The sequence below is a fragment of the Lagenorhynchus albirostris genome, chromosome 18 (assembly GCF_949774975.1).
Source record: "Lagenorhynchus albirostris chromosome 18, mLagAlb1.1, whole genome shotgun sequence".
NCBI classification, from domain to species: domain Eukaryota; kingdom Metazoa; phylum Chordata; class Mammalia; order Artiodactyla; family Delphinidae; genus Lagenorhynchus; species Lagenorhynchus albirostris.
In genome coordinates, this window is record NC_083112.1 from 20,584,303 (window position 1) to 20,603,525 (window position 19,223).

The following is a 19,223-nucleotide window of genomic DNA, read 5'->3' on the forward strand; positions in this document are numbered from 1 at the left end:
ACATTTTCCCACTCTGGCCACACTTCCTCAACTGTCAGAAGGTACTTTCCACGATAAGTATTTCAGGCAAGACTAAGCCCAGAGCCCCTTGACCGCTCAGCATGAGATCAGCCAATACCGATGCTGTTGGCTTCTAGCTGGTATCATCTTCTAATTCCGCAATTGCTTTTGAAACTGCCTTCAAGGACTCTGGAGGAGAGATGTGGTACAAGCGCCAGAGCAACCAAGCTAAGATCATTTGAAGATAAAGCGTAGGTGTGAAATCTAGATTTACACCTATCCACACATGTGACATACATACAATTAAGTGTGAATTTTAGACAGCGACTCTAGATAATATTTCATATAGTTTATAGTGGAAATTGGGTTTGTTCCCCAAGATAATTTTGTAAAAGTTCTGTTTTTTTTTATTTTCTCCTTCCTTCCTTCTTCCCTCCCTCCCTCCCTCCCTCCTTCCCTTCCTTCCTTCCTTCGCCAAGCACTATTGTATACAATTTAAACACTTTATCTAATTTCATTCTAACACAACGCTTATGGAGCGAGCACCGTGATTGCATTATTAATATCCCCTTTGTACATATGAAGAAACTGAGGCTCAGAAATTTTAAGTAACGTGTATTCAAGCACACAGCAAGAAACTGTCGCATCAGAAAATCCAGCATCTTTTCGCTGTGCCTTGTCGCTTCCTAGTTCATTCTTTTTTATGTATATAGCAAGCTTAATTTCATGAAGGAAGATAAGATCGTTAACGTACAGATGAGGTTTGTGAGACGCCGATGATGCCTTTTCACAGCTGCTTAGACTGGGAGAAAGTGGGTCGTGTTCTAGCACAGGTGAAGCTGTAAACTAAGCCTGTGCTGTTCTTAAAACGAGTGGAAGAAACTCCTCCCCTCATTCCCTCCATCCACATATTGAAGATGTGAAGTACATTTCATGGACGGTGCATCTCAGGGATTTTTTTTTAACCTTTAAGTTGTTTAAATGTTCATTGACTTGTGTTTTTCCCATACTTTGGTTACACCAAACTAAGCTTCCGGAGGCTCTACTCGTCTTTTCTGATGAGTCACTGACTCACTTTGAGACTTTGGGGAACAACTTCACTTTTCAGAACCCCCATTTTCCCGTTTTCTCGCGCGGCAGGGCCATAATGTCTGAGGCTTCCCCAATTCAGAGCAATGTAACCCTGGGCCAGTTACTTAAATCTCAGTTCCCTCATCTATAAAGAGGAAATCGTCATAATGCCCCATAGAGTTGTGGTGGAATTAAATGTGGTAACGCCTATAAAACATTCAGCACTGGGTAACCACTCAGTAAACATTAGTTCGTCTTCCATTTGTCCTTTAGCTATTATTTTCTCTGGCTCCAACATAGATAAACTTCCTGTGGAGAGAATATGGGTTCATCATTCTACATGAATAAGGAAAAGACTGACCTTGAAGCTCTCTCCTCTTCATCTGTGGAAACCCAGGTCACATGTCACTTCTCCCCGGGGCACCACGCGTGGCTCCCCAGGGGAGAGCTGTTTTCCCCATTCCTGTGGATCTAAAAAGTCCCCCAGTATTCTAGTGACGGGTGTCTCTCTCCCCTACTAAACAGGCCAGGACCACATCTTATGTCTGCATCGCCAGCATCTAACCCACGACCTAGCGTAGAGTAGGTATTTACTTGGCAGGTGTTTAGTGAAAGAAGAAACGTACAAATAAATATATGAATCCGCCTAGTGGTGGACACTTAGAATTACCGGAGGATGAATTTCATTGTCCAGATAATGATATGCAAATTACATTCAAGTGAACTCTAACACCCATTCCTAATTCTTTCCTGTGTGTTCCTGATACATTGAGTTTGTGCATCTCAGCTGATTTTACCCTCCTTTCCGTCCTGCTCTGTCTGCACACCACGGCCCCTTTCCTCCCAGCAGGACTCAGCTCCAAGTCGGACACTGTACACTTAGGTAGAGAGACCTGAGCATCAGCTGCGGCCAGCAGGGTTTACAGAAACTGCCCGGCCCCAGGTTTTGTTACCTCAGCCAGAACCCTCTGGTGGCTGGAGGGTGGGGACCAGGGGGCATCCCCAGCCTAGTTCAGAGACTGCCAAGGGACACTTGCAAAGTCATCTTTCCTGCAAAGTGGTTTCGTATAAACTTGACGCATCCACTTGCCTTGTTCTGTTGTTTGTATATTTAGTGGGAGGGATATGATAAGTATGTACACAAGAATATTATTGTTAAACTCCTCAAAGAAGGTGATAGTAGACTTCTTTTTTTTCGTGTTTTTTTTATTGTGGTAAAAGTCGCATAATATAAAACATACTATTTTAACCATATTTAACTCTACAGTTCAGTGGCACTAAGTACATTCACATTGTTGTGCAACTGTCACCATCATCCATCTGCCGAATTTTTCACCTTCCTAAACTGAAACTCTGGCCCCTTTAAACACTAACTCCCCATTCCCCCCACCCCCTGGCCCTTGGCATCTACCAATGTACTTTCTGACTCTATATGAATTTTGACTATTCTAGGTACCTCGTATAAGTGGAATCAAACAGTATTTGTCTGCACCTAAGGTATATTGGAATGCACTTTTAAGGTTAACTTAATATATGTCCTGCAAACAGATTGTACCTTCTTTTTTTTCCCCCTGTGCTATATAGTAGGCCCTCACCAGCCGTCTACTTCATACATAGTAGTGTACATGCGTCGATCCCAGTCTCCCAGTCCATCCTACCCGCCCTCCCACCCTGGTGTCCATACGTTCGTTCTCGATAGTGGACTTCTTAAGCCCTGTATACCGTTTGTTTATGGGTTTGTTTGTTCATGGCTACAACTGATTTCCTACGTACTTATACTGCGTGCCAGCCAGGAGGCAGTGCTGTGAGATGATCTCATAGAGTTTGTGATCTCATAATCTGCTGGAAGAAATGGAGATGTGGACATGGGGGTCTGAACCAGAGCTCAGAGGAGGAAAGACTCCCAGAGCCCCACCCAACCAACAGAGGACAGAATGTCTGAAACCTTGCTGATCTCAGAACTCTAAGGGTGTCATTTTCATATTCATCTATGAATTTGGTGTTTTGTCTTAAGAACATTGTGCCTCAGTGTGAGTTATTTTAATGTGGTTTGCTTTTTGGTTGCTAAGAAATATCAGAGGTCCTTCCTGCAAAGTTAAAAATGAACGTACAGATGAATACAGAGGACGTTCACCTTGCCTCGGTCATTGTAACCCTGAAGGTGCCAATAGGATATGTATGTAGTATTGGGCACGTGTTGTTTGTAGCCCAGACCTGGATGCTGCCTGCTCAATACCTAGATTAAGTTCTCCTTCACGTGTAGGAAATATACATGAAATTATATTCATAAGATATTTGAAATCATGGGGGAATTATACTTTACCATATGTTGAGCAGGTCTTATTTAAAGAACAACATTCCCTCTTAGGTTTGAGAACTTATTATAAAGGAAAGAGGAGAAATAAGGAGCCTTGGACTCCAGTCCCAATGAGCTCGGTGACATTGGTCACATCCATTAACCTGGGTGTTATTTCACTCCTCTGTGACAGGAAGAGAGTGGCCAGATAGAAAATCTGGTGCCTTTACCTCTACATTCTCTGACTCTGTTTTTATTGTGTTATCATTTAAGGAACTTGACATAGATGCAGAAGATAGCAAAGGAAACTATTAAAGATTTGGAGAAAGCCTCCCAAAGCAGGTTAAAAGAATTTTTTTGAAGTCCCAGTGGCTGTCACCAACGCACGTGACAGAATTTTTATGAATTGAGCAGCTTCTGTAATTCCCTCTGAGAATAGCCCAAGAGAGGGAGCTTTAATCGTATCAGAAAAGATTTAGGTTACAGGGTTGGGATATGAGACACCAGAGAGGTTGTAGGGTTTCCTTATTTGGATATTTTTGAGAAAATAGTAGATGGCTCTCTTTCTGGGGCAGTTTGCATGCAGTCTTGCCTAGAAACTAGGAGCGAACTGGAGCAGCGGGACTTAAGATGTACGCAGTGACATCCCAGAAAGCTGATCTCACGTGCCGTTCTGGAAACTTCCCTGCTCTGTGCTGAGCAGTCAAGCAGCTGAGCAGTGGGCATCTGCCTTGGTCAGTGAGGAGAATGCATGAGGACAGAGCTTTGCCTGCTGCTGAGGTAAGAGCAGGTGGGGCTGGGAGATGCTGGGTCCACTTCCGAGGAGGTATCTCCCCAGAAGCTGCTTCAGGCCATGGTCACAGCTCCTGATGGCCCCTGACCCTATTTCTAGGCTCATTTGAAATACACCTTACCCTGGCTCTAACTTGTACATACACTTGTCAGCTAGTGAACAGACTTTTGGAACTTTTAACGTGGAAGGGACTTCATCTCTCAATTTACGGATGAGGAAACTGAGGCCCAGAGAGGCTAAGTGGAGTCTGTCGTTACATAGACAGGTAGCATCCTGGGCCTCCCGACCCCCAGGCTCTCTCTTCTGCCCCCTGCTCGTTATTTTATTCTGATTTCCTTGGAGATGTCCACGTGTATAAATGATCTGATTACTTGTATTGCATGGGCTGATTGAGTTGTTTGATATTTTATTTTTTGAAAAGCTTCTGTGCTAATTTCTTACTCTTATCTGATCTCTTCCCTGCCCCTCCTCCCACCACTGCCCTGTGTTTAGCCTTTCCACCTGTTCATATTTGATCTTCAGAACCTCTTCACTCTATAACCATTTTGCAGTAAGTGAGCTGTAATCTCTGTGTTGCATTTGAAACTTGATGTTTAACGGTGGGTGTCATGAAGCCCCAATCTTCGTGGCCCCCTTGCTTGTAGCCCAGCAACCAGGGCAGTGCTTTGCACTTAGACTTCTAGGTGGAGTGAATGAATGAATGAATGATGTCTGATATTGAGGTAATGGTGTCACAGTGGATAATCAACTGGCCCATAATAATATTCAGCTTTTTGAAAAGATTATTTTCAAATAATCTTTGGGGTCCCCTGAGCTTTCAGTAGGGGAGGTCTGGATCTTAAGTCCTTGTGGCTGCATGTGAAATGAAGGGTCTAGACATGAACGCCAGGAGTATCACTGTACAGCCCAGGGAAGGAGAGAGAGGCCAAGGCAATGAGGGTCTCCCCAACCCCAGCCTGGAGCATCCCCTTTGCTTGCAAGAGGTTTGCTCTGTGTCCCATCCTTAATGGGGCTGGACAGCTTGGTAGAAAACAGACATCAGGGGGTGCTGGGGGAGAAAGCAGGGAGCTGGACACTCCTTAGTTGGGGACAGAGTAGGGCTCCGTGTGCCATGCTAATACAGCTTCAGAAGCCCCTCAACTGAGTGGTCAAACCACAGAGACCCCCAGAGAAACATCAGGTTTGGAGTAATCAGGGCTGCTGGCTTCCTCGGGGGGGTGTTTTCATCCCCTGAGATAGACAGCAAGCTGCTGAGCCTGTGCTGGGAATAGCCTTCCAAGAGTGCAGAGAGAAGAATTCTCCCCTCTGCAGCAGCCTTGGGAGAATCAGTGTATCTGCAGGGAGAGAAAAGACAATCTCAAAGAGATTTTGACTTGACAAAAGAATTCATAAGAGCCCCCTTAAGTGGCCATCTGTATTTGAGGACATTTATAATTATTTGGTTCTTAAAAACAAAGACACTTTTAAAATACATTTTGAGAATCGTCCCTTGTGTGAAAGTTTGGAATATCTGTATCCACAGAGAAATTGTATCCCCAGCATGCATAGTAAGCTATCACCACCACCACCCCGCCTCTGCACAGTGTTCTACTTTGTTAAAGAAAGCGGACAGAATTAACTGAAAGCAAAACTCCTTCCTTATCTAACTGTAGTATGATAGCTTTTAAAAAACATTTATGGGGATTTTATTTGGCTTCGGAATCCTAAGTATTTTATGTTTCACTTCTTTAATCATCAGAGTCTAACGCTAAAGATTACGGGATTCATGATGTTCCAGGTGACACATTGTTTTGGGTTACTCACTACTCAGTGAGGTGTTCGGAAGTTGTACAATTTTCCCCTGGATACGTACTGAACTTAGGAGGTAAAGGTGGGAATGTGGGTCCTGAGTTTCCAGTTTTACTTTCCCCACTGTGTCAAGTTGCAGGAAAAGTAGGGCACATTCAAAATAGTCCCTTGGCAATGTGATGCCATGTTACAGATGCCACTCTGATCCTAGCAGTTATATAATTGGGTGTCAATCTATCGAATCAAAATACCAACCCACACAGTGTTACCTCCTTTCAGAAATGATGCCAGTTCAGGAGCCATTTCATTTTGCCGGGTCACCTTTTATCAACCCGTCTACTTCTTTTCATTATCAGTTAGGAAACTCCTCAGAGAAAATTCAGCTTACATTTTTACATTTATTTTAAAGAACGCATTTCCCTCTGTAAATTCTACAGCAGTGTGCTCTATAGTAAACTCCTGCAGATTGTTTCTACATTCAGATTTCAGGGAACTTGAGTCAGGTACTTTTATTATAAGAAGTCATTCTCAGAAATTCTCTTTCACTACCCATCTGGAAAATACCAGCCTCCTTGAAACAGAGACTCAGAACTGGCTGACCTAAAGGAATGGACAGGTTTGGTGGCTTTTGCAGTTGGTGGTTATCTGATTTTCTTATGACTTTAAAAATAATCTTATTAAAAAGAACAACTGGTACTTTCTTTGGCCAAATGTCCTGGGATTTTATAATCATTGATTTAATAAATGTAAGTGCTTACAGAGAAACTAGCCAGACGTGACTTAGATGAATGATTTGAGATGTGTCTTCTTAGATTCATGACTTGGGCAGTGATTCAGAAATGGGGTTCCAAAATTCACCACTGATTTGCAAAAAACCTTAAGATGGTTCTTGGCAAGTCATAGTTAGATGATACAGTCATTGAAAAGGGCCACACTTACTGCAGAAGCAGTAGAGCAGAGCCCAAGAAACTGCTCACTCATGCCCTGAAAAGGACATGCCTTCCTCAGCCACTTCTTTTAAGCTCCAAATGGGAGTATCCAAAAGCCACAGCCCATCCCATTACTGCAGTGACCTCTCTAGAGTCAGCTGCCAATATGGTGCCGGTAATTTGCAAACAAACCCTTGTCAATTCTCCTTAAGAATCTTAGTCATATTATAACCCAAACCATCAAACATGCGTGAATTAAAATGGGTGTTTTTTTCAGGTAACCATATTAATAGACTGTGTAAAGTACCTAATATTTGATTCTCGCCCCAGCCATGTCCTTCTTAGAAATGGTCTGATCCACGTGTTTTTCCATCAGTTACCTCCTCTCCCTGCTTCTCTGCTTTGTGAAAATGCTGTCATTTGCACATTCAGTTCAATTAGTTGAAGAGTTTGTTCTCAGTTCTGGATCTTAATGGCCCTGTGAATGGTCAGTCCATCCTTTTCCCGCTCTGCTCTTTCAGCTCTGCATTTACAAACCCTAGCCTGGCAGTGCTTTGAGGACTTGTACATAGACAAAGCATTTCATCTCATTGGACCTTAAATCTCTTTATTTATAAAATGAGGGAGTTGTACTAAATTATTTCTTAGCTTGCTCTGTCTCTAAAAGTTGGGTTGTGTTTCCAGGACTTACAGCTCGCTCTGATGGTAAAAGAGATTCTCTCTCCATATCTATTTGTGTTTGGGCGCAACAAACAACAAACGGTATCAGAGTAATTTAGGCTGGTGAAGCCTTCTTCTCCAATTCACCTCTTAAATTAATTCAATCTATTCTCTTTTCCTTTAGCTATTAAATCACTGGAGGGTTTTGGATTTTTCTTAATTTGAAGGCTGTCTCACTATTTGGCTTCTCCCAGTTGATCCTTCCCATTTATGTAAATCTCTTACAAAAATGTGGTTTACCAGATGCTCAAGGTTTTTCATCTTGTCCTACCTGCCATGGTTTAAAAATCACATCGTTTTAAAATAACCCTACTTTCCCTTCCCAGGTCTTTTATTTGAATGGGCCCTGCAATTTTTATTCTAAAATATTTTCTCTGCTTTTTTACTGTACCATGATCTTGAGATTTCCTTTCTTACCCAACACTGTAATTCCTTCCTTTCTTCCCTGGCCCTGCCCTTGATCCTTAAAATACAGTCTCATTCCCTGCCTTTACATATATTTCTCACCAGTGTCTCACAGTGCTCTCAAATCTAAAACTCTTACATCAAAGGATAGGCCAAGTTTAGATTCGGAGATCCCATTCATTCTCTTTTTTTTTTGCGGTACGCGGGCCTCTCACTGTTGTGGCCTCTCCCGTTGCGGAGCACAGGCTCCAGACGCGCAGGCTCAGCGGCCATGGCTCACGGGCCCAGCCGCTCCGCGGCAGGTGGGATCTTCCCGGACAGGGGCACAAACCCGTGTCCCCTGCATCGGCAGGTGGACTCTCAACCACTGCGCCACCAGGGAAGTCCCAAGCTTTGATTTCTTAACACGTGAAAGCGATAGCTTCCTGAGCTAGAACACCTGGATAGAGACTTCATATTATAGTTTTTTTAATCTCCCATAGGCTAGGCATGTTATATACTTAATGAATAATTGCTGAATGAATGAATGAATGGGTGGATGGAATGAGTGTCTAACAGAAATGCAAAGCAACGTAAATAGACAGCATGGGAGAGGAGAAAAGACTTGAGAACTGGAATCTTGCTGCTCCTCTACCTGGCTGTGTGATCTGAAAGATGAATCTTCTCTGAGTTTCTGGTTCCTGCTCTATAAAGTAGGGCTACATGTACCTATGCCATCAGCCTTCCTTGAGCGACATTATAAGAAACATAAAACTTGCGTTTACTACATCCCACAAGTGTCCTCTTCTCCAGGCCTAGGTGAAGACATTGCTCTCAGACCTCAGTTCTCCTGCCCTAAGAAGAGTGGTTTGTCTTATGTACATAGAGTGAATTATGTAACTGATACGTCCTTTCTTCATTGAGCATCTCAAGAACTCAGAGCTAGATTTTCAGCGTACTTCTAGCAAAACGTTCAGTCCTGACCATGTGTTTGAAATATGCAGGCTCTTGCTTGCTGTCCTCTTATTTCACCTAAGCTAATTACTCCTTCTCCCTGATCACATGATTTTATTGGTTTACTTCTTAGGTTTGGTTAGATCTTTGTAACTGGGTTCAGATTGTTTTCGGAACAAGGCTTGATTTTTAAAAAAAAAAGAAAGGAAACAAACAAAAAAACAAAGAAAGAAAAGAAGGAAGGAAAGAAGAAAGGAGGGAAGGGGGGGGAGGGAGAGAGACAGAGAAACAGACAGACAAAAAAGGAAGGAAAGGAAGTGAAGGCAAGAAAGTCAGAAAGCCAGTAGCTGCCTCTTGAGGGTTATTGTGATGTGTGAGACTGTGTCTCCTTACGCAGTTAAGCCCTCGACAGTTTCTACCTTCCATCAGAGAACCCAATGGACCAGTACATTTTTAGATATAAGGTAAATAATAATACAATAAATCTTTATTGATAATGAAAGATATTTTTAAAGGAATTGAAATAATAACAATATATGTAATTCCACGATTTTTAAATCATGCTCCCTGGAATTCCCACCATGCATAGATGACAAGGAGAAGGAGGTGGGATAGTGGAGGTAAGGTGACCTTCAGGGTCTTTTTCAACCAAAGGCTTTCAGAGTTGTTTTTTTTTTTTAATTGAAGTATAGTTGATTTACAATGTTGTATTAGTTTCAGATGTACAGCAAAGTGGTTCAGTTATACATATGTAAATATCTATTCTTTTTCAGATTCTTTTCCATTAGAGGTTATTGCAAGATACTGAATATAGTTCCCTGTGCTATACAATAGGTCCTTGTTGTTTATCTATTTTATATATAGTAGTGTGTATCAGTTAATCCCAAACTCCTAATTTATCCCTCCCCAGAGTTATTTTTATTTGTTCGCTGTTATTTACACGTAAGGTTTCTATTCACAGAGGGTTGCTTAGGAAAACAAAAGTTTGAAACTACTGATATATGTGATAAATGGTATGTGACAGGATAGTGAGTTGGTGGATAATGGATGAGGACTTGCAAAATTGAGCATAACGCATTTCTGGCCAACAGGTTTAAGTGCTGAAACTGTTCCCTTTCATGTGTGGTTGTTCATTGTCACTGAGAACAAGTACAGCACTATAAAATGATGTGCAAGTATAGAAAAGGAAATCCGTTTAAAACAGTATCCAGTCACAAATTTTAAATATTTTTAAAAATCAGTAATTTCACGAAAATTCCCCAAATATAATTATGCATAGAAGTACCCCTTCTCCCACACTCTCACCCCACTTATCCCTTCTCCACCAGGAAATCCTATAAGCTTTAATGGAACTCCTATTGGAAACATGGGCGTGTGAATTAGCTAGAGACAAGAATAGAGACAAGAGACAAGAATAGACAAGAATAGAATCCATTTTCTGTTGCATTCTCTTTCTACCCACTAGAGGGCAGCCGTAAGGCACAGGGAAAGGGAAAATACTCAGGCATTAGCATTGTTTCTCAGCCAACACTAGCCTTTCTGAGAACACCAAAAAAGTCCCTCAAATTCCCATATATGAATGATTAGCGAGTCAGATTCCCTTCCTCTTTTCTTAAATATTTAGAGAACTTTGATAACTCCCTTTGAAGTTATAAAATTTATCTGTTGGCTTGGCCAAACCTATTCATTTGCAGTATGAACATGAAGATATCTCTTAAAAAAGACATTTATATAAAAGTTATGTTTTGGTTGTATATTTCTGTGTTTCAGACTACTCCAAAATGTGATTTTAAACAACCATCATTTTACCATCTCTCAGTTCTGTTGGTATCAGAATTCTGGGCAATTCTGCTTCATGTGATGTTGGCTGAGCTTGTGTTCATCCGGGGGCTCAAGTGGGCTGGAATGTCCAAAATGGCCCACTCCGCTGGCTGGTAGTTGATGCTGGCTGTCGGCTGGGGGGCACAGCAGGGACTGTTAACCAGAGCATCCAGTTTTCATACTTCATGTGGCTTCTTCCTGTGGCTTAGACATCTCACAGCACAGCAGTTATGTTCCAAGAGGGAACAGCCCAAGGATGAGCATTCCAAAAGGAAGGAGAATTCCAAAAGGCAGGAAGCAGAAGTTTCCAGCCCCAGACATGGCTTCTCCAGCCTTCCAAATGGTCAAAGCAGTCGCAGGATCAGCCCAGATTCAAGGAGAGGGAAATAAACTCCATCTGATGTGAGGAGAGAATCAAAGGGAGGAGAGAGACTGGTGCAGACCATCTTTGGAGACCACCACAATGAGGGTTAAGAAAAAGGCTATTGCTTACATTTTGGGAAGATAATTATAAGTCATGATGGATGCAGAGGAATATTTCTTTACTTAATAAATGAGAATTGCTTCTCAGTGTTGTATTTTAAGAAGATACACATCAACCACTCCCTATGTTGTCCCCTCTCTGCAGATCTGTTGCCTAAAGCAATAAAAAAATGGCCAGAGGATCGGTATCTGATGAAGAAATGATGGAGCTCAGAGAAGCTTTTGCCAAAGTTGGTAAGTAAACCTGATACGTCAAGTCACACAATTCTCTTCTTTTTTAGTAGCTTTAGGACAGATGCGGTGACTGGTAACATGAGCAAAATAGCAGAAGGGACAGGAATACAGTGGTATTGGTTAGAGGAGCTGGGAAACATTTTTGAAAGCTGTTCTTCAAGAAGATTACTTCTTTCTCTATCTAAACATGGAATATGGGCCCTTTGTCATGGCCAACTAAGTCTCATCTTTCATGGCTTGTCTGCTTTCTTTGGTTTCCTTTGTTTTCCTAGTATTCCATACTTATTCTTACTCTGTAGCCCCAAACCTGTGATTTATTTTCGCATCTGTTTCTATGAGAGTCTCTTCAGATTCAGCTGTCAGAACCTCTGTTTTGAAATTATGACTCTTGGATGTTGGAAGTGATGCTAATGCCCATATCCAATAGCAACCGGCCTCTTGTGAGATTCTGACTTTGCATGGGGTCAGGCCACAACCCCTGAATGACTGCCTCTCCTGCCCGCTCCCCTCCAATCCAGCCTACTCTCACCTCTCTTCATGCTGTGACCCAAATCGCCCCAAACCTTCAGCTCCCCGTTTGCCTTACAGATTCTGATGGCAATGGGTACATCAGCTGCAATGAGCTGAATGATTTGTTCAAGGCTGCCTGCTTGCCTCTGCCTGGGTACAGAGTGAGAGAAATTATAGAAAACATGATGGCTACAGGTGACCTGGACAAGGATGGGAAGATCAGCTTTGATGAGTTTATCAAGGTGAGATCCAAGGAGATGCATTTGAAATGTGGGAGTTCAATTCGGAAAACGTCCAGAAATACATTCCTACCCTCCTTGCTTCAACATTGCTTATTCTTTCCTTTATGGTTTTCTCAATCACAGATGGGGTTTCTAAAGATAAATTATGTTTTTGCAGGTTTTTCTTGGCCTGAAAAGCACAGACGTTGCCAAGACCTTTAGAAAAGCAATCAATAAGAAGGAAGGGATTTGTGCGATCGGGGGTACTTCAGAGCAATCTAGTGTTGGGACCCAACACTCCTATTCAGGTATGTGTACCAGTGTGGGGCGGGGAAGCTGAGGTGGAGAGAGTGTTGGGATGAGCTGAGGGCGGAGGGAGACAGAACCATGTCAGAAGGATCCACGTCTTCTAGGGTTACAGATTCCAAACTCAGTATTCAAACCTAAGGGGTACAAAGAAAGACAGATGTTAACATGAGTTTATTGCCTACTGCCTATTTTCCTATGTATAAGTAGGCCAGCAGTTCTGGCTCCAGGTAGGGTCCGATACCAGATAATCTCATCAGCCTTTAAAAAGTACATTAAAGGCTGCCAAAATTCCTTTGTAAATCTTCTGGACAAAAAGAGCTACTCAAGCTTCTACCTCCAAAATGCCTACTGAGCGGTCAAAAAAAAGGTGTGTTTTCATTGATTTGAAGGAAAGTTGTATATTTATTCTGAAGGCTGCCATCCAGCAGCCTTCATGGAAACTTCTCCGGAACAGTACAGTAATCCAATAATTCCCAAACTGAGGTCTCCAAAACATTAGTTGATCTTAAAGATCAGCTCATGGTTAAGCACGATTCTTAATTGCGAAGAAAATTTCACAGCCTCTTACTATGTAAACGTGCGTTAGGAATCTCCAAGTCAATAAAATGCTGTGCGATGTTTCCCAAACTTGTGTGACTTAGGATTCTTCTGAGGGACTCTTTTTTTCAGTGACATGCAATTTGGGAAACACGGTGCTGGGCTGTAAGGCATAACTTGAGGCTTTATTAACATCTCTAAAATCAACTTCTGGCAGCTTTACTGATAGGAAAGAGATAACATATCACAAATGATTTCATTTCATAGCAATTTCATTATACAGTTTTCCCCTGCTACCTGAAAGTAGAGTGTTCCTATGAAACCTTTCATAAACTGAAATGGCGTAAAGCAAAGAAGCAGTTACCTTAGGACATACATTGCTAATGGAATGCACAGAATAAGTTGAGATGAGACAGATGCTCACAGGCACAGTTCAAAACATTGGCCGCTCGATGCTGAGGTGCGGAGTGTAGTTCCCCGGGAAGGAGCTGGGCAGGGCCACTCTCCCTGCTAGGGGTGCCCACCGCCTCTGTAAAACAAACACTGCAAAACAAACACGGAGAGCTATTTTTACTTTTAACCTTTTCTCGTAAAAGCAAAAATCCTCTTCGGATTTCTTTTGGTTAACGGAAACAGGTACTAATGTAGGTCTTTTGTAAAAGTAAAGTGGCGTACAGCAAGTTTCAAAAAGTGGGGTTACCTGTAATTGTATAAAGAAGCTCAGAGATATTGCAGAGATCGCCTGTGATCATCCCACATTTACATCAGCAGAGCTAGAGCTAAGCATTAAACCACATTCACATTGTATATAAATATAAATAAACACTTAATTATTTATATATATTTACATGTATAAAATACAGATATGTATATATTTACTTCTTTTTAAAAAATACATGTCTTTTTTTTTTATATTTATTTATTTGGTTGTGCCGGGTCTTAGTTGCCGCAGGTGGGCGCCTTAGTTGTGGCACATGGGCTCCTTAGTTGTGGCATGCGTGTGGGATCTAGTTCCCTGACCAGGTATTGAACTTGGGCCCCCTGCATTGGGAGCGCGGAGTCTTAACCACGGTGCCACCAGGGAAGTCCCTATATATTTACCTCTAAATATAATATATTTGCATATATGTACCTTCTAAATCTGCTTGTATATATATGTTTTATGATTGGAGTGAACAGAGATTCTGTGCCTATTTCCCCAATCATTTGAGATTTTTAAATGTCAATAAATGTGAGATGATAGGATAATGGATAAGATTAGCCGCACAATGTCTCTCCTGGGCACAAGAATCTAAGATCCATGTGTATAATTTTGTTTGTATCAGATTTTCACTTTGCAAATAAGTCATATTAATCATTTACTTGCAGAGGAAGAGAAGTATGCCTTTGTCAACTGGATAAACATAGCCCTGGAAAGTGACCCCGACTGTCGGCATGTCATCCCAATGAATCCAAACACCAATGATCTCTTCAGCGCTGTTGGAGATGGCATTGTGCTTTGGTAAATAACACAGCCTTCTTGGCTTCCGAAGGTTTCCCTAGAATTTTCTGGAATACCAGCAATTCACTGCATTTATCTTTAGGCTCACTTCCTCTGGTACTCGGCTGGATCTGAAATGCTTTTCCAGACTTTCACGTGGCAGGTTCAGGAGAGCAAACTGCTTTCAAAAGCAGCTTACAATGAGAAATATAAAACTACCATCACTTGGGTGGAGGAGAGGTATGCACAGCACAGAGACAAACATGAACATAGAGATAGAGTAACACAAGGTCAAAATCAATTATTTTTGGAATATATGTCATTTTGCTTCATCTGAGCATGGCCTGCTGTGAGAGTACATTGAATGATAGAATTGAATGATAATAGCAGCATGATAATTGAAGCATCCAATGCAAATCCTCAAGCAAAAGAACTATTATGTTGAACTACTATTGTGAACTAAATATATGTTGTGTGAAAAAAACAAAAAGAACTATTGAGTGGTGCACAAATGCTGCAGGCGCCTGGAAAAGGAGGGATGTATTCTATGCGGGAACCCTCTCAACACGGTTGGGCAACTCAGTATGGTGCCTTTGAAGATGCCTCTGTGGCTCTTGCTTTGGCAGCCTCTCTGTCATTGTAAGATGTGGCATGAATGAGGAGGCTTGAAAGGCCCGATCTCAGGTGGGCTCGGGAATTGAAGGGAAAGACGTGTGGACAAGACTTTGAGCCTCCTACCCCTCCTCTGCTCTGACCAGAGCAATTCCACTCTCGGTATTTTGTTTATTAGAGCTAACCGTGAGATTTTATTTTTCAAAAGTTCAACGGCTGAAAAAAGACATCAGAAACCTAGCCTGCATGTTCAGGTCCTGACTCTTTAGGTCCTGACTCTTTAAGACCATCCCCGGTCTTCCCTCAATCTCTTTCTAGTTGTACCTCCCAAGACCCCCATGACTCAGGCACCCAGCCCAGGGCACGAGCGAAGGGTTGTAGGAATGATTGGATGCTTCATCAACCATACTCACTCTTCCCCACACACGCCCTGCTTACAACTTGCGACTCTGGCTTTGCCTTTTATTTTCCTTTTTAAGAATGTCCTTCCCCACCCTCTCCTCCTACACAAATCCATTTACTGTAAAACTCCTACTGATCTCTCCCTTCACTGAATTCTTAAAGCACATACTGTTTGTAGTACTTTGGGAGCCATTATAATGTTCTGCTTTGGACTGTTATGTAAATTTTCATATCCATATATTTTGTCTCTGTAATTTGACTCTAAGCTTTTCAAGGGCAGGGATATCGTATACTTTTTTAAGCCACCCCTCTCTCCTACTGTTTCCCAGAGCTTCTAGTTCACTAGAGTTTCATATTTTTCAAATAATGATTTAGGGGTTTGTTTTGCCTAAATTGCAATAAAGTGCCTTTTATTTAAATATATGTACACACACACACACACACACACAGAGCAAAGTTGTGGAAATACATCTTTATTTAAGCATCTATATGCCTAAAAATTGTTAGAAAAAAAGTTAATGTTGATTTCTCTTATTAAAAAAAGAAATAGTCACTTTCAAGTTTATTATTCTTTGATTTTGTTGTTGTTCCTTTGGATTTTTTCCCAACTTCCTTTCTCTAAATAAGATGGAAGTGACCTAAGGAAATTTATTTTTAATGACCCATTGGAGGTTAAACCAAAGCTAAGTGGGTAAAATAAGTTTTTCATAAATAATAGCTGTTTATTTTGGATGTCTGACCAATGTATTAGATACTTAAGTGGGAGACATTGCCAAAGTACTGATACTATAATGCCTACAGGAGAATATAAAACATTTTATTATATGATCAGTTGAAGGTATAGAGTTTGACCAGCTGTCAAATAGAAATTTAGACATTGTATAAGCTCAAAAGTGTATAGATAATCTTTTATATAGTGGAGCAATTTTCATGGCTAACAATGATGTTGCTGTCCTCTTTGCTTATGGCATTGCTAGAATTTAAACTCAGTGTCACTGGGCTCTTTTATTTAGAAGCCTGCTTTATTTAATTGTTTCTCTTTCAGTAAAATGATCAACCTATCAGTGCCGGACACAATTGATGAAAGAACAATCAACAAAAAGAAACTCACCCCTTTCACCATTCAGGTGTGTCTTCCCTGTGTTACCTTAATGTAGGATTGTGCTTTGAAGAAATGAGTCGCCGTGACTGCTGAGTCAGCCTTTTTCAGGCGCTCAGACATTATTTCCAAAGCCCAGGCTTTGGGCTGGTGATCTGTCATGACTAGTAGGGAGAGGGGGACACATTTCTATTTTGTCTTGTATTAATATAGTGGGGGGGTGAGGGAAGTTAGTGAGTATTAGTAGTTGGGGCAGACTTTGTTCTGGCCACGTATGAATAAAATTCACATCGGCTAAAATTTAACTCAAACTTTCCCTGGCAATTTATCTCGGAGCTGATGCCAACTACACAATATTTTATCTGAAAAGATTAGCCTTTCTAAGAAGTGAGGGGGTAAAAAAAGAGAAGTGCTCTGGCAGCCTTCACGGTGCTATTGGCCACAGACACCCATGTGATAAATATAACTTGCTTTTATGCCTTCAGTTTGTCGATTAACTGGAACAGTGACCGGTAGTAAGTAAGCTGCATTTCTGTCTTATGTTCCAGCATTTTAACATTATTGTAATCTTTTGCTCAGAAACCACATCTCACGTCTTAAATCCTGAGCAATATATTATGTCCTGTTTGGATTTAAGCAACCCTGTGTTCCTAAAAAATGGAAGCCGTGATCAAAGCAAGAGCTATGATTAAACGTACATGAAGGCACTTAACGTCATATATAATCTTGATGTTAAATTTTAGTCTTGGCCGTAAGTGGACGTGATATTTTTTACTTGTCATTTTGAGCTCTACATTAGGGTAAAAACCCAGTTTTCTTCTGATAATCCCCTTCCCAATTCACTGGTGGCCTGTGTCTTGTTTTTAATCTGTCATAAAAACAAGTTCTGTACATCTTTGACTCTGATATCTCCTTCTTTGTGGACTCAAAAATAATAGTAGAGTTGACCCTTGAACCATGGGGGGAAGGGGGTGTGTCAGCCCTCCACTCGGTCCAAAATCCAAATATAATTTACAGTCTGCCCTTCCTGTACTTGGTTCCTCCATAACCACGGTTCTGCGTCCATGGTGTCAACCAACCGTGGATCATGTAGTACTGTAGGGTTTACTATCGATAAAAACCTACATATAAGTGGATCCAGCAGTTCAAACCTGTGTTGTTCAAGGATCAACTGTAGAAAGACCCTGGACTGCAAATTTCACGGACCCTATCCCAGCTGTATATGAGTTACCTTACATACATTGTTGTTAGTTATAAGAACATATAATCTGTATGCATGTGGATATGCGTGTGTGTGTTTGTGTGTGTGTACTCAAGGTCCCTAGATATTATAGATAATCAATAAATTGTCCTAGTAAAAACCGCTCTGTCTTTTCTAGGAATTTCATTTGAATCTTTTTCATTCCTCCAATATCCAATCTGAATGTCAAAAAGATACTTTGTTACTCTCTTTCATGACCTTGATTTACATCAACAACTGGGTTATTGACAATAGCTAGTCACAAGACAGTGACCGCCCTCAAATGTGCCCCTTCGTTGCTGGCTGATGGAGATGCTGAGAGCAGAGGCTCCATCAGAGAGCAGTATGGAAAGAGAAGACTGGTTAGTTTCATCGGGACCAGGATGAGCCTTCAGCTCAGGGCTCTGGCTTGATGGACTACGCCACTGCCTGAGACCAGCGTCTGGTTACTGGATTTTACTCCAGTAAAATCCAGGTGTTACTCCCTGCTTTTTTTCAGTATTAAAAATCAAGTGAAGACAATGCCTACGAACTTTCTAGAAGCAAAACGTTGCTGCTGCCGATCAAGGATGATCATTTGGCAGCTGTAAAGTCAAAAACAAAACTTGCATACTTTTTCCCCTTCAGGAGAATCTGAACCTGGCTCTGAACTCTGCCTCAGCCATCGGCTGCCACGTGGTTAATATCGGGGCTGAGGACTTAAAGGAGGGGAAGCCTTACCTGGTCCTGGGACTGCTGTGGCAGGTCATCAAGATTGGGTTATTTGCCGACATTGAACTCAGCAGAAACGAAGGTACCAGCAAAGCCTCCGACGTTAATAACGGCATGACTTTTTGTTAGTGCGTGTGTTGGGGGCTGTGAGAGGAAGATGTCAGGAGTTGTCAAACTCAGTTTTTGAAACGACAGTTATATCCAATCCATTGTATTAATGTAACACATTCTATCCACACTGCCCAGACTTTTTAAAACAACAGAGCAAAAGCTTTTTTAAGACCACAGGCTTGTTTAGAACCTAGAGCTCAGTCTAGCTGAGCTTGAGGTTGGGACCCCAACCTCAAGAGCTTTTCTGAGCTCACTTTGCCTTTAGACGCTTTGTAACAAATTAGGCTAATTTAAACTTGGATTTTACAAAGTGATTCACATTCGTATACTGCAGTGATAGCACCAGAGTAGAAACTCAGTCTCTTTCTTACCAAGATTATAGGAAATTACATTTAGAGTTTCAGAGTTCTCAACTAAGTATTTGTAGCTGTCATTCTTATCCTACCTGCTGTCAGCGTCCTAAGCATTTAAACAATTCAGCCTGTCCTTTAGACAGTAATAGTAGACCTTGATAAATA

The 19,223-nt window shown here is 41.5% G+C and overlaps 1 protein-coding gene across 3 annotated transcripts in view; it reads left to right on the forward strand.

Annotated features, from left to right (window-relative positions):
* Window positions 1–19,223, forward strand: part of LCP1 (lymphocyte cytosolic protein 1) — a 55,041-nt gene that overhangs the window by 7,491 nt on the left and 28,327 nt on the right. For 2 of the 3 annotated variants that reach the window (XM_060128758.1, XM_060128759.1), the window contains exons 2-7: window positions 11,385–11,473; window positions 12,062–12,225; window positions 12,383–12,512; window positions 14,419–14,551; window positions 16,590–16,671; window positions 18,511–18,676. In XM_060128758.1, coding sequence (XP_059984741.1) covers window positions 11,410–11,473; window positions 12,062–12,225; window positions 12,383–12,512; window positions 14,419–14,551; window positions 16,590–16,671; window positions 18,511–18,676 — 739 coding nt within the window. In that variant the 5' untranslated portion in view covers window positions 11,385–11,409. The remainder of the gene's footprint in view (window positions 1–11,384; window positions 11,474–12,061; window positions 12,226–12,382; window positions 12,513–14,418; window positions 14,552–16,589; window positions 16,672–18,510; window positions 18,677–19,223) is intronic. The other variant, XM_060128760.1, reaches the window with a different exon arrangement.